The sequence below is a fragment of the Sebastes fasciatus genome, chromosome 23 (assembly GCF_043250625.1).
Source record: "Sebastes fasciatus isolate fSebFas1 chromosome 23, fSebFas1.pri, whole genome shotgun sequence".
Taxonomy (NCBI): Eukaryota; Metazoa; Chordata; class Actinopteri; order Perciformes; family Sebastidae; genus Sebastes; species Sebastes fasciatus.
The window spans coordinates 6,696,264-6,711,494 of record NC_133817.1 but is presented as its reverse complement, the minus strand read 5'-3'; the positions used below and the strand labels follow the sequence as shown (position 1 = coordinate 6,711,494).

Here is a 15,231-nt window from a genome sequence, read left to right as displayed (position 1 = left end):
TTTGATGGACATTGCCAGTACACACTTGTAGAGGTGAGACATGAAACATGAAAGCTTTGTAGGCCTCCAATGCATCGCCTTCAAAGGATACAGTACATCATCCAAATACTATAGGGAATTTTTAAAAATATATGCCAAGAGTTTGCCATATTTTTCATTTTAAATCTGATCTTTTTACTTTAAGGATGACTGTGGAAATGGAAAGGGCACCTTCTCTGTCAGAGTGGAGAGCGTCCCCTGCTGTGATGAGGCGCTCACCTGCTCTCGCTCCATCATCCTCGACCTTCAGGTGGATTTCTGGGAGCTATTGTCCACATGTTTATTATCATTATCTTTATTATACCAATATCAATACACTTAGTCATCAGTAAATAATAACAGTGTGCTACTGACTGAATTTTATGACAGATAAATGGTCACGAATCAGTAAATGTCAACAATTAAAAATATTCTTATACCATGAATTGTACCTGTGCTGTCCCAAAAGGGCGAAGTCACCCTGACACTGAGCGACATGAAGGTGACCAGGCGCCACCACGAAGGCTGGACTCTGCAGCAAGATCCGCTTTACTCCACGCACACCGTGGGACTCTACATCATAATCTCAGTGCCGAGCAGAGGGATCACTCTCATCTGGGACAAACACACCCGGCTCACCATCGAGCTGCATGCGAACTGGAGGGTGAGTGATGAGGATTTGGAAATCTAGTTATTTATATATATCACTTGTCACACTTTGATCCTGAGCCTAAATTAAAAATATATATATAAGGCACTGCTAAACATAAGGTTAGAATTTTAATTTGAAATCCACATTTTGTACAATTGCTTAATTTCTTCTTGCGTCCTTTCTCAACTTTGTACTGATTTATTTATTTAACCAGCTCGAGTCAACTCAGAAAAGAAACTAACATTATATTTAAGCATTGATCATCACTAATAGATCCATCCTCCCTAAACATCAGCAGTTCCTTTCATTTTAAGTGTACTTGCTGAACTTTTTAATACATTTTAAAATTGATTTCACAACCATCTCTCCTGCAGAACCGAGTGTGCGGCCTCTGTGGCAATTTTGACTCCAATGAGATGAATGACTTTCAGATAAGTGGCTCGACAGGTACATTTTCTTTTTGTTTTTATGAAGCTTATGACGTTTAGTTTTGTCACAGTGGTCAAAATAACACCAACAAATCTTTTATTTTTTTAGTGGTGTCCAGTCATCTGGCATTTGGCAACAGCTGGAAAGCCGCCACAACTCCTTGCTCTGATGTGATCACTGAGATATTTCCATGTGAACGCAACTCCTACTGCTCAGCCTGGGCCGAGCGGCGCTGTATGATCCTTACAGGAGACACATTCAATGATTGCCACTTAAAAGTATGTATTTTACATATTTAGCATGACACCAACACCAGGGGTCAGGGGTTGGACTCCTGTGCAGGTCTTTAGTTGCTATAGATTTGAAACCATATAATAAGTATATACAGTTATAGACCCCTCACAGAGAGCCCTTAGATGTGTTAGTAAAAGCTCTATTTTTGGATGTTCTACAGGTGGATCCAGATCCCTACTACCATGCCTGTGTGAAGGAGTCCTGCTCCTGTGAGTTTGAAGGGAAGTTCCTGGGCTTCTGCACAGCTGTGGCGGCCTACGCAGAGGCCTGCAGCGAACAGGATGTGTGTGTAAAATGGAGGACGCCTGATAGGTGTCGTAAGTTAAGACCCTTTTTTCCCCCCACCAACATTAATTTGACTCTGTATGCAACATTTAGGGGGATCTATGGCAGAAATGGAATAGAAGTATGTTTTGTTTAGTGTATAATCACCTGAAAATAAGAATCATCACCTTAGAATGAGCTGTTTATATGTACATATGGAGCGGGTCCTTCTTCACGGAGCTGGCTGCCATGTTTCTACAGTAGCCCAGAGCAGACAAACCAAACACTGGCTCTAGATAGGGCCATTCACGCTTTTACGTTTTCGTGTCAGCCTCCGTAGTTCTCCTACACGCTTGACACACAGGAGAAGTTTCAGCTGGTTGTGATCTGCAACCTCACCACTAGATGCCGCCAGATCCTACACACTACACCTTTAAAGACATATTTTTTTCAGATGGTAGCAGCAATGCGACATTTTAGAACAACTTCTAACTTAAACCCATAAAGAGAACATAGATTAGATCAGCACCAGTCAGTCGAGTGAAAGGAGATCGTCATGTCAGGAGGCTTTTTTTTTTTTTTTTTGGCTGGCTATGCTAAAAGTGCTAAATATGCATCATCTCTTGTTTAAGTTTACTTTCTTGCTAAAGAGTTGAATAATATGAAACATGTAGTACATTACAGACAATTTAATAGTAAACAACAACATTATAGAAAGTGTATAAAGTATGTGAAATATCAACAATCCATATGATGTAAAGTGTGTCAATTATTATTGTATTTTTGGCAAATCATAAACATAAACTGTATAAGTCTGTAACAATTTACCCTGTCATCATTTAAACCTTAGCGGTCTACTGTGACTACTACAACGAGCAGGGCCAGTGTAGCTGGCACTATGAAGCCTGTGGTGAGATGCTAACCTGCGGAAAAGACTATGTCATTCGCAAGCTGGAAGGTAAGCAGACTTTCTCAGTTGTATCCAAATATAACAGCTAAACTTAATTCTTAATCATCAGTTGAATTTAGTGAAAGGGAAAAGTGAAAACAATGTTTTAATGTCTAATTCTGTCATTATTGCAAACAAGCTTGGCCTTTGAATAAAACCCTCACAATTTATAAAAAGATTTTTCTAGTCAATGCTTAGTACAAATCCATTTGCACCCATAAAATAAACATTATGTGTATTCTTGGAAAAGGCTGCTACCCCAGATGTTCAAAGGAGGCACCATACTATGATGAAAATACTGGTGAATGCACCAAATTGAGAAACTGCACCTGTTATTTTAATGACACTATCATTCAGCCTCGGGCATTGGTGATGATACAGTCTACTGAGTGGTAAGTTCAGCAATTCTTCATATATATATATACAGTATGTCTACATATATATATGTTCAGCATAATCTGAAAAATTGTGCACTTTTTATTAGTTGCTACATTGACAACTGGATATTTATGATTTTCTTATATTATCCTCCTCAGCCGCTGTGAACATGGAACACTGAACTGTTGTGAGTATGAATTATATTCATGTATGACTACATTTACAAAATACCAGTTACACAAAAATATTAGCTTTTTAAATATTTTAGATTAGAGTATATCTGCCTTCACAGAACCTGTTTTCAAAACACTAGACCTCTATTCCACCTCTGCTCCAACAGCACCTCCGCCCACTACTACACCTGCTTCAACTACCAACGAAACAACTGGGTATTACACTACCACTACACCAACAACCACAACTGCTTCAACTACCACCGAAACAACTGGGTATTACACTACCACTACACCAACAACCACAACTGCTTCAACTACCACCGAAACAACTGGGTATTACACTACCACTACACCAACAACCACAACTGCTTCAACTACCACCGAAACAACAATGCTTTCTACTACCACTACACCAACAACCACTGAAACGTGGTCAACAACCACCTCTACACCAATGACGACCACTACCAATGTCTCAACTACTACTGAATATTTGTCAACTACAACTGAACCAAACTACACAAGTCTGTTTTTTTCACTTATCCTAGCAATCAGTTCCTTAAATAATTGCCTAAACTATTCTATTCCATGGTCACTGTCTTCTGTTTTGTGTTTATAGCACCACCAGTGTGTGAGTGTACAGACCTGAAAAGGAGAAAAAGCTGGGATTGCGGTGAGACGTGGGCAGAGGACTGCTTCCATAAGAACTGTACAGATGGGAAGATAGAGTTGACTTCAGTGGTTTGTCCAGAGTCTACAATTCCCAACTGCCCCAGAGGCCAAGCCACAAAAGTCTCAGATGGATGCTGTGAAACATGGAAGTGTGATTGTAAGTGTTGTCCGTCTTTGCCACTGCTCTCGTTTGCCCCCATTTATCCCTCTACATGTCTATCTCTGATATTTTCTGTGTGTGTTTAGGCAGTGTATTTTATTTCAGAGTACAAAGTGCTGCTCTTGAGAACAGCATCAAGTAATCTTGTTCCTAATTCCCTTGAATCAATCCGCACTGACGTATCTGTCCTTATAACGCCACACTCTGTGAGGCTGTAGTTAAGGACATTGGTGCTTTGACCTATATGCTAACATGTTAACATGCTGACGTTTAGCAGGTAACGTTTACTGTGGTCACTATCTTTGTTTAGAATGCCATCTCTTGCTAATCAGCACTTATCACAAAGTACAGTTAAGGCTGATGGGAATGTTTCGTAGGTATTTGGTAATGATGTAAAGTGTTAGACACATGTCAAACTAGATGATGGTACTAGAGGAAAAGTTAAGGGATCACCAAGATAATTGTAATGAATCCTGTGGGGAACATGAATGCATGTCGTAAATGTCACGGCAATCCATCCAATAGTTGTAGAGATGTTTTAGTCTGCACCAAAGGGGTGAATTGAGCGACCGACAATGCCATCAAAGAGTATAGAAGCAAAGAGACGAAACTCCATGGATAAATAAAGAGACGTTTGTGATATGACACATATGGTTCTGCCAGCTTCCCGCTAGCTGTATGCGGCTGTAATAATGGATATATTGGCTGTAATTCATCACTTTTATTATCTTATAATACACCCATGGGCTGTATGCTGTAAGCCTGTACCGTGGTGGATGTATTAACGTCTCTGTTCCCAAACAACCGGCTATCAGCCAGTAGCTAGTAGTGCTAGTAGCATGACATAAATTTAATGTAGTTGTAGCTTATTTATTAACACACAAGGCAAAAGCATAGGGCACAACCTCTTATACATCCATGGTCTGTGGTCTATTGGACATCCATTTTGGAGGTCCTTGACTTTAAAAAGTTTGAGATTGCATTCAAAATCTGTGTGCTGGATTTTTCTAAATTGCATTAATGTCCATCGCTCCTTTTATGCTCCTCTGGGAAGCAGCCAGACAAAACAAGTTTGATAAATAAATGAGTAAGTAAGTAAATATTACAACAGTATGCATATTTATAATATTTTTACTGTTCAACTCAGGCCATTTCGGTAGAGACATTAAAATGATGACAGTAGAATAACATTTTGTTTTATATTTGTACGGCTCTTTGTAGGCGGACGTTTTACAGGCGTCCGGTAGTTGTTTTCAGTCCAAAATGGCGGAAGCGTAGCTCGGCTGCTGGGCGCTGATGTTGCAATGGAATAAACAATTGACTTTATAATCAATATACAGTCTTTGATGCCATCCCTAGAGCCATGCTGCTAACGTGGGTAATTCTTTTCTTCTCTGTCCATATCTATTAAAATCACCTCTTAACCTCCCTAGGTCGCTGCAATCTATATGGGGACCCCCACTACACCTCTTTCCAAGGTGTAACCTTTGATTTCCTGGACGACTGCACCTACATCCTAGTGGAGGAGCGGTCACCGCGTCATAATCTGACCATCGCTGTGGACAATGTAGACTGTGCGCCCGGCATCTCCTGTGCTAAAGGCATCATCCTGAAATATCAGGACAATATAGCTACACTCAGTATCCCCGGAATAAAGGTAGGATAAAATGCAACTCTATTTATTACAGTATGTCACGATAAAGCGTGTTTTTACTTCAGAGCTCTACTATTTAATGATACCATACTCTATTGAAAGAATTAAGTTGATACTGATCTAATTCTCCCTAGGCAACTCTGAACAACGTGATCATAGAGCCACCATATGAGGAGCACGGGTTTAGGTTTGAGACCACGGGGTACTTAGTGTCAATCTACCTCCCAGAGCTCCGCTCTTATGTCTCCCTCAGTCCGTCTTACACCCTGGTGGTCAGTCTGGCCATGGAGTACTTCCTCAACAACACCCAGGGACAATGTGGTGGGTAATGGATCGAAGGGGACGGTCCACGGGTGTGGTTAAATGCATATTATACATCCATTTTGACAGTGGTTGTTTGGGTGTAGGGGGGATTTTCAGGTAATGCAAAAAAGAACCTCTAAATCTCGCAGATTTTCGTGAATTTATTAGCTTAATCGTGTCTGACAATTTTACAACAGTAGCCAACATGTTGCTAAATTAGCTTGTAGGCTAACAAAGCCAAACAGCTCTAGGCCCTGATCTGAAAGAGCGCGTTTTGCAGGTGGAAAACGCAAGGCGCACCACACCGCGCCTTTTTGGTGGCCGATCAGACGAGGTTCAAGGTTCTTTATTTGTCATATGTCAATTCCAGCAAAGCAGTCATTGGCAATGAAAATCTTTGGTCTCAGGTTCCCTCAACAACGCTCATAAAATATGTATATATATAAGAGGGGAAATCACACTAATAAATGTAAAAGCACAATGATAATCTAAGGCATAAAGTAAGTATAGAATAGTAATGTAAATTTGTAATTTTGTAATTTGTAATTAATATATAAATTAATATATTAATTAATTAATATTTTTATATATATATATATATATACACAGAGGTTTAACAGTTTGGAAAACAGTAAAGTGCAGTGACGGAAATTTGCAGCATCTTTTCCGTAATTGTTTCTAGGGAACCACCAGATGAGTGCTAACGTTAACTTAACACAAGCCACGAACCCTACCTAATAGTTAAAAGTACAGTTTAAATTTATGAAAACAACTTACCCGAAAACCTCCAGACCTGCTGTTTTCTGTTTGGATCATGGTAACTACGGTTGGTTAAGTCATATACATCTAAAGGTGTCCAGCAAAAGTCACCACAATGAGAAAAAAATGCTAAAGATGTCGGTCACTTTTCCACTGTTGAATTTTTTCAACTTGAGGCGTTCAGGGCACTCCTGCAAAAAATGCGAGGCGCTCAGCAACGCAAAATCAGTACGCAAAACGCTTCACTATCATTGAAAACAATTACAAAAAGCTGCACCAGGCTGCTAAAACGTACTCTGTCTGATCAGGAACTTAAGTTGCATTAAACACTTTCTGACCACTGAAGGCAGAAAGAAACACCAATCCCAAAGAAACATGTTGTCTGTGATCCAATATGCTTGTTTACATTTTGCACATTTAACTTTTTAACTTTTTTAACCAGCCACTTTCTGTTTTTTTAGATAGCATAAATGCTGCTTGTTTGAGGTTTCTTGCTTGAATGTCTGCGTACAGTTTATAATAGGGGGAAGGGGTTGGTCTACGTATGGGCCATATAACCATAAAAAAAGGCTAAAAGCCATACATAGTGTGAGTGGTGTAGAGTGTTTATGTCAATTAAAAGGTTTATGTGTATATTAGACATCAGATAGCACCTCTCCGTGTTCTCCCCAGGTGTATGTGGCGGTGCATCATGTATCCGTAAAGGAGGGCAGATCGAGGACGACAGCTGCTGTGATAAGACGGCCTATGACTGGGTGTACGCCGACCCGCTGAAGCCGGCCTGTGCTTCTGCACCAAGAGACGTACCTTGCTACTCACTCACTACAGTACCCCCTTACACTACCACCTCCTGCCCTGCGAGCTCACTATGTGAGCTGCTACACCACCCGTAAGCTTCACACACACACACACACACACACACACACACACACACACACACACACACACACACACACACACACACACACCTCGTCAGGGAATTTGTGGTAGAATTGGGAATTAGTGTGTTTGCTCAGACGCAATGCTTTTCCTTTACTTAAGAGCTACCTTTGTGACCAATGCAGACACAAAGTAGAAACCACCCAAAGTCACCCCATACACTCCAGCTACTAGTTCACTGGCAGTCACCCTTAACAACCTCCACACAACCACCTAGTAGTGACCTAGCAACCACCTAGTAACCTCGACTAAACATTAAGCCTTGGCTTATTATTAGGGTTGTCAAAGTTAACGTGGTAACCCGAATTTGTTTTAACGTCGCTAATTTCTTTAACACATTAACACAATTGATCTTTAGGAGGTTGTTGGCTCAGTTTTAAAGCTAATGTGAAGATACTGGTATCACATGAAACTAGAAAACCTAACCATGTAATACCAGCTTGTCGCAAAGGAGGTTAAATAACGCTCCGAACTTGTGCTTAAGTTTTGAAGAGGAGAAACTGTCATGGCCCGTTTTAAAGGGGTGAATGTAAATGGGTTGTCTGGGTACCCACGAGTCTCCCCTTTACAGAAATGCCCACTTTATGATAATCACATGCAGTTTGGGGTCAAGTCATAGTCAAGTCAGCACACTGACACACTGACAGCTGTTGTTGCCTGTTGGGCTGCAGTTTGCCATGTTATGATTTGAGCACATTTTGTATGCTAAATGCAGTACCTGTGAGGGTTTCTGGACAATATTTGTCATTGTTTTGTGTTGTTAATTGATTTCCAATAATAAATATATACATACATTTGTATAAAGCAGCATATTTGTCCACTCTGATGTTGATAAGAGTTTTAAATACTTGACAATTTTGAACTGATAAAACATGTGCAATTAATTGTGATTAATCATGGACAGTCATGCGATTAAATCTTATTATCGATTGACAGCCCAACTAAAAATCAAATCTATTCTGTTTCCTCAGAGTCTTTTCAAATTGCAGCGGGTACGTAAATCTGGCCCTTAAAAAGAAGAACTGTGAGTTTGATTCATGCAGGAATGGTCCTTGCTCATCACTAGAGCAAGCTGCTGAGGAATGCATGAATGCTGGTGTCTGTGTTGACTGGAGAGCACTGACTAACGGAAGCTGTAGTATGTATCTTTTATACTTTTTCTTATACTCTGTAAAGCAAAGCCGGTCATACTAGGGACTTAATGTATGTCTTTAATAACTTAATTGTCCTTATTCATTGTTTCAGATGTGACATGTCCAGAAGGATTGGTTTACAGAGAATGTCGTGACAAGCTGGATGACTTCTGCTTTGGAGGGTTTGTAAAATTCACTTTGATCAAATAACACCCTTACACTTGTTCTTGTTTTATATTTTATGTAATTAGTGTTTCATTTATTTTTTACATGAACATTGTCACATTTTGGTCCACAGATCAAACTCCTATACGCAAAATAATATTAATATAAAAAATAATAATAAATAAATGAATACATTTAAAAAAAAATATCTACAAAATCCTATTATACAAATAAAATGAAAAAAATAAATATAAATAAATAAATTAAAAGAGACAAATCAAATACATATTCCTACATTCATCTGCACCATGATCTAATCTAATTTACAAGAATCCAATACATTTTCAAACACACAAAGTGTGAGTGTGTGTGCAGTGTATACAAGTATTGTGTGATGGTGTGTGCTTTACTTCAAGGTCTGTCCACATGAGCAATGTATTCCAAGTAGTCTCCCCACTCCGCCACATATTTCTCAGTCCTGTCCTTCAAGCTGAAAGAAAGTTGTTCGTATGATGCCACTTTTGCCAACTCTGTGAACCACTCCTGAAAAGAGGGCTCGCCGGGATTCCTCCAGTTTCTCATTATAATTTGCTTTCCCACCATTATACTGGTCTGAATAAAGTCCGAGGCTCCACAGTGAGATGTCATTTGTGGATCACTGAGAACATATAGCCTCGGGCAGGACTCACAGACACTTGTTCTTGTTGATTTCTCACTTGATTAAATCCCAAATGTTTCCCCTGTCAAGATGTGCACCATATCTGTTTCTCTTCTGGTTTTGGCTGCACAGAATGCGTTATCCAGGAGCGTCCCTCGTGAACGGCAGGGAAGGCTGTTTTTGTCCCAGCGGCCTCTTCAGGGCAGGAAATCACTCTCACATCTGTGTGTCTGACTGTCCCTGTGAGTAACATGGGCTATAAGGCTGACACTCACACCTAGACATATGTTGTCATAATAACTAGTGTTAATGTACAGTTTGTGTCTCTTCCGTCAGATTGTAAAGGACCACTCGGTGAGCCCAGAATGGTGAGTAACTTTGTCCCATCACTGTGAAAATAGTGATATTTCTGACTCTAGATTTTAGATTTTTAAAAGCATTTCTATACCTGTTCACCAGGGTGGCGAGGTGTGGCTGTCCGGCTGTCACCAATGTACATGTAACAGCAAGACTCACACAGAGGAGTGTGTTCCAAAACCCCCGGAACCAGCTCCCCTCTGTAGCCCCACTGCTGTACTGATAAACACCTCGATGTACACCTCCTGCTGTGGTGATCAGATTTGTGGTAAGCACTGGCACGTCATAATATTTTAAATGGTTTAAAGGTCCCATATTTTAAAAAGGGAGATCTTCATGTCTTTTTATATTATAAAGCAGGTTTAAGTGCTATAAAAATCCTGTTAAACTATCAAAATATGCTCAATATACGGAGAAACACACACAGCCCGTATTCAGAAATTGTTTGTTTTGAAACAAGCCGTTAGGATTTCTGTCCATTTGTGATGTCACAAATATACAATATTTAGACCGTTACACGGTTTTAAACGTAAACATTCTAAATGTGTCCCAGTTTATTTCCTGTTCCTGCAGTGGATGTAAATAACATCAGCTGACAGGAAGTAAACATGGACCCAAGCTGTTGCCTAGCAACGCAATTCTGTTGAAATGCGCTAAAACGGAGTGTTTCAGACAGAGGGTAAATACAGGTATATTCAGGCAGACAGTATGAGGAAAATAAAGTTGTTGTTTTTTAACATTATAGCATGTAAACATGTTCTAGTAGAAATACTAAAACTACAAGTATGAACCTGAAAATGAGCATGATATGGGACCTTTAAGTACTATCTCAGAGACTTTCCTTTCCTCACATGAATACTAATACAAACCACATAAAATGTTTCAGTTGAGAAGACATGCAGTAATCGTGGACAAACATACAAGGTATGATGTGTCTAATCTTATAACAGTCTCTCTACTTTATTCTCCCATAGAGGAAAATAAAGCATTTAGATTGAAATGAATCACTGTGTCTTGTTGTGTGTAGGTGGGAGACAGTTGGAAGGATCCTGTCCATCCCTGCATGTCATTCAGTTGCAGCAAAGAGGGCATTCAGACTGAGACGAGAGTCTGTCCCAGAGAAGACTGTCAGGAGGTACTGCACACCCCGCTGCTCTGTTCCTTAAACTATACCATCCTACCAGCCTTATTCTACAGTAATACTAAGTCATGTATTAATGAATTTCACCACCAGCTAAAGCATTGTTTTAGAATGAAGAAAAAAAAAGTCACATTTATTGGGTGTGGAAAGAAAGCATTTCTCTTCCTACAGGGAGGTACATTATGAAACGAAAAAGGGTTATGGGTTAGCTAACCAAGTGAAAAGGGATTTTGAATACAAAAACTGTAGAAGAACAAACATGGAAAGGTGCTCTAAACGATATCAGTAGCATTAATATAGCAGAAAACAACTGTTGCGATGTAAGGATATAGAGGAGTAATGTCTACCTGAGCAGAGAATGAAGTCCCTCTGTGTGTGTTGTAATCAGAACTTCTCCGTGCTTTGTTGACAGAGCAGCGCCGGTTTTGTGTGCCTTTTAGTACATGTTCATGCATGTAAGCGTGCCCCACTGGCTAGCTCATGGTTGCCGCTCTGCACTTCGCTCTTACAGCGGCCACAGCTGATAACGCCGTCCCGACCGACGGCATTGTTGGCAGGGTTGCCGTTGTTTTCACTGTTACTGCTGTTAGCTGCGAGCCGCCGGCTCAGCTGTCGCCATGTTGAGAGCCGTGCAGAGGCAATAGAAATGCTCCCAATCTCACATATAGCACCTTTAACCTTGAGCTGTTGTGATTTATTAACCAGGAGGACAGAATCTGGGACGTCCAACACTGCTGCTTTACCTGTAAGTTAAGTCAAAATCAATAAAATATTGAAGATTGACATTTGACATTTCAGTTCCAGCTATTTAACCAATAAGTTAAGTAACGTGGGTCTTTCCTTCGTTCAAAACTTGATAAAGAGGAAAAATATCTTCATATTTTGTAGATGTTTTGCCGTCACTCATCACACTGCCTCCCGTATTAATTTTCCTCTGACTTCAGGTAACCAGAGCTGTGCTCCGAAGGTGACCGCTGTCAGCGTCACAGTAGAAAACTGTACCGCCGTCATGCAGATACCTGTGTGTCAGGGCCAATGTGTGTCTCAGCCCAGGTGAGAAGAAATATACCTGTCACTGATCAGTAGCAGCCAATTAACACATTTTGAGGTTTTTAGTGTTCATACTGAGGACTTCTTTTTTCCTTCAGTCCCATGTGAAGTTTAGAGCTGAATTGTAACTCCGGTTAAAGATATAATAACACATCTCCCTCTCTGTCCTCCGTCTTCCTCCCCCCCAACTCTCTCGGTCCACTGGAACAGACTCGTGTTACACGATTTTCTGGTGGTGGAGCAGAAGTGCAGTTGCTGTCAGGAACGGAGCTCCGAGAGGAGATCAGCGATCCTGAAGTGCTTCGACCTCTCGTTCAGACACTACTACTACAAGCACATCACAAGCTGTGTGTGCACAGCCTGTAGCATACTACCTACTGGAGTAATAGTGTAATGACAGCACATACCAGAGCCAAGAATAACCTTTTTAGTAATGTATCCTTTAGATTTCCAAATCAAAATCTAATATATTCATATTTAATGAATTATTAATTAAAACCCTGTTCTTTATTTAAAGCAATCACTGAATCTCTCTATCAAATAAATCACTGACTAATTGCCAAAGTTTGTAGTATGCATCTTCTTCCAGTGCAGTATTGCAACTTAAATCTACTCTATTCCCACTTTATCACCTTAAGTACCAATTGGCCATAAAGCCGCTTTGATCACTCCCATTTCTGCCAATAACGAGTCTTCCAGGAGGTCAAAGGTTGTTTCACTGAGAAAAAAAAAAGATAGTTTCTCAATAGTGGTATCAAGCCATGCTGTTAGATTTGATTTGCCCAGGCTTTTGAGATACTGAGATTTCTGCCTTCACCCCAACACAATGAAAGTAGAGGAACTGTTCTTGTGGTGCTCATAGCACTGAAAAAGGTCGACAGCAAGCATCTCTTTCCAGAATAAACATCATTGTTACTCTGAAATTTGTGTTTCACAAACTTTTTTTTCTAGGGAACTAATCTTTAAAAATGACAAACCATTGCAACCCGAAGGAGTACTGCAGATAGATAGAAGAAATTCTGCAAATTTATTTGGCGCCCTTAATAAAATCTCCTGCAACCCAGTCTTTGGGAATGATTGCTCTAAATAATCCCAAAACTTTGCTGCAAAGTTTGCTGTTTATCTCTGGAACTACTTCCTACAGAAGAAAAGTCCCTTTGAAAGCTATCAACAGTAACAGGAACACTGTCATATGCTGTTAAGTTTATGTTTTAAATTCAAATATGTGTATGGCTATCACCAATAGTGTTTTTTGTAGTTTGGGTGAACTTGTCCTTAAAAGCTGAAATAGGCAAGATTGGAGCAAATATGATTACAAAAGGTTATTTTTATAAAACGGTCGCTATATCGTGACAGTAGTACATGAAACAGGTAACCTGAAGAAAATTATGTTCCTCTGTGTCCTGTGGTGCTCCTAACGGCATCTGCAAGATTTCACATACCGGAGGAAAACAAGCAGTAAGAGCTGATCTGAGGTCCGCTGTCCAGCTGCTGTCTATGAGAGCCGGCTGTCAATCACTCGCGAACTCCAACCAAACGGTAAAACGGCCTATTTCTCACCTCAAATGTTTTCAGAATCATCTTGTAGTGCACGGTTTAGCTGTAAAATTACAAAATTTGTGACGCTGCTGCCATTGTGAAATCTGGTGAAGGAACGCTAAGTTTAAGCACAGCCAATAGGAACGCTCTCTCAATTAAATGACCTGTGATTGGTCAAAGTCTCCCGTCGGCTTAGACTTTTTAAAGCTTGAAAACAGAGCCATGAGGAGGTGCAGAAGTCTAGTTATCTCTCAGAACACTTGAATTACACTTTGTTGCACAGACATTACTGCTGCAACTGTAATGTCAGAAATGTTCTCCAAAAGTTCTCTGGTGTGTTGAATTTTAAATATGTAAGTATTTTCATTGAATGTGATGTGATCAGGTGACGTGATGTGCCATACTCAGCCACTTAGGACACAGAGAGAAAGCCATTGTTAGGGGCTATCAATAGGACAGGAAGACTTTGATCAGGCCTCGGAAAACACCCAGCCTTACAAAAGCTGAACCTCTCCAGGAGAGGAAAAGCATTTTAAGTCTTTGAAAAACAGTACACTAACAGAAACAGCAGGCTTGTAAAATAAGCTTTGGGCAGCTTCACGCTGCTGCTGTTTGTTGTGTGTACAAAAGGATGGATACTTGGAAGGCTTGTGATGTTCACAGAGGAGGATGTGCGAGTGTGCGCAGACCGTGAACGTGTGTGTGTGTGTGTGTGTGTGTGTGTGTGTGTTTGCGCTCGGTGAACCTCTGAACCTTCCGGTGCTGTTCAGCCATACATCCAGCTGAACCTTACCCAGCAAGAGAGGTCACGTTTTGGGTTTGCGAATGCGTGTCTGTGTCTGTGTGCATGAGTGCTAGAGGGGCTGGAGAGCTTTTTATTGACATGATCAACAAGTGCACATGAGTGACTGGGTTACTGATTACAGGTGATGTTATAGTTTGTCTGTGATAAGACTTTTGCTTTAAGCACAAAGTCCTGCCAGCCTTCAGCTACCACACCACATCCTTCCCATCCCTCATAGGACCACTGCTGCCTCTCAGGTAAATACTTTTTCTGCTTTTTCTTCTAATGCTGCACCAAGGTTTACATATGTTACTGCTATTTTAGTGTAAATTACTGGTATATCGTCTGTATTGTGATCAGAAAACTGACATAACAACGTGAATTTGGTAACAAATCTCAAATTCTAAGTTTCTCAAAATGTATTTTCCCAGCATGTATGACAGGTTGATGACTCAATTTTCTTATAAAATTACACTTCTAAGAAGGAATTCTAGTTTCTTTTTCAACTTTTGGACATTTTGAAGGAAATTATTTTGATAAAAATCACATGAAATAAACATAATTTCCCCCAAATTTCTGATGTGCTTCTAATCTTGCCGTCTTTCTGCAGGTCCTTTGGTGGTGTGTTTTTTTCCTGCTTCCTTGCATCTGTTGAGCACACAGCAGCATCATGAGTGTAGAGTCCAAAAAAACACGTGAGGCTTGCTGCTCCAACCTCAAGGTCAGTGAAATGTCACCCTTTTATAGAATTACAAAG

The 15,231-nt window shown here is 40.3% G+C and overlaps 2 protein-coding genes across 4 annotated transcripts in view; both read left to right on the top strand.

Annotated features, from left to right (window-relative positions):
• Positions 1 to 13,074, top strand: part of LOC141762134 (mucin-6) — a 51,230-nt gene extending 38,156 nt beyond the window's left edge. Inside the window, exons 28-43 of the mRNA XM_074626052.1 lie at positions 2,857 to 2,998; positions 3,143 to 3,171; positions 3,789 to 3,989; positions 5,426 to 5,649; positions 5,781 to 5,967; positions 7,381 to 7,597; positions 8,619 to 8,785; positions 8,893 to 8,962; positions 9,736 to 9,845; positions 9,940 to 9,971; positions 10,063 to 10,228; positions 10,847 to 10,884; positions 10,988 to 11,095; positions 11,807 to 11,846; positions 12,046 to 12,154; positions 12,362 to 13,074. Of these exons, the coding sequence (XP_074482153.1) occupies positions 2,857 to 2,998; positions 3,143 to 3,171; positions 3,789 to 3,989; positions 5,426 to 5,649; positions 5,781 to 5,967; positions 7,381 to 7,597; positions 8,619 to 8,785; positions 8,893 to 8,962; positions 9,736 to 9,845; positions 9,940 to 9,971; positions 10,063 to 10,228; positions 10,847 to 10,884; positions 10,988 to 11,095; positions 11,807 to 11,846; positions 12,046 to 12,154; positions 12,362 to 12,545 (2,024 nt within the window). The 3' untranslated portion in view covers positions 12,546 to 13,074. The remainder of the gene's footprint in view (positions 1 to 2,856; positions 2,999 to 3,142; positions 3,172 to 3,788; positions 3,990 to 5,425; positions 5,650 to 5,780; positions 5,968 to 7,380; positions 7,598 to 8,618; positions 8,786 to 8,892; positions 8,963 to 9,735; positions 9,846 to 9,939; positions 9,972 to 10,062; positions 10,229 to 10,846; positions 10,885 to 10,987; positions 11,096 to 11,806; positions 11,847 to 12,045; positions 12,155 to 12,361) is intronic.
• slco1d1 (solute carrier organic anion transporter family, member 1D1) overlaps positions 1 to 15,231 on the top strand; it is a 40,553-nt gene that overhangs the window by 9,211 nt on the left and 16,111 nt on the right. Inside the window, exons 2-3 of one of the 3 annotated variants that reach the window (XM_074626048.1) lie at positions 14,673 to 14,731; positions 15,085 to 15,195. In XM_074626048.1, the coding sequence (XP_074482149.1) occupies positions 15,145 to 15,195 (51 nt within the window). In that variant the 5' untranslated portion in view covers positions 14,673 to 14,731; positions 15,085 to 15,144. Of the gene's footprint in view, positions 1 to 14,455; positions 14,732 to 15,084; positions 15,196 to 15,231 lie in introns of those variants that run through there. The other 2 variants (XM_074626049.1, XM_074626047.1) reach the window with 2 other exon arrangements.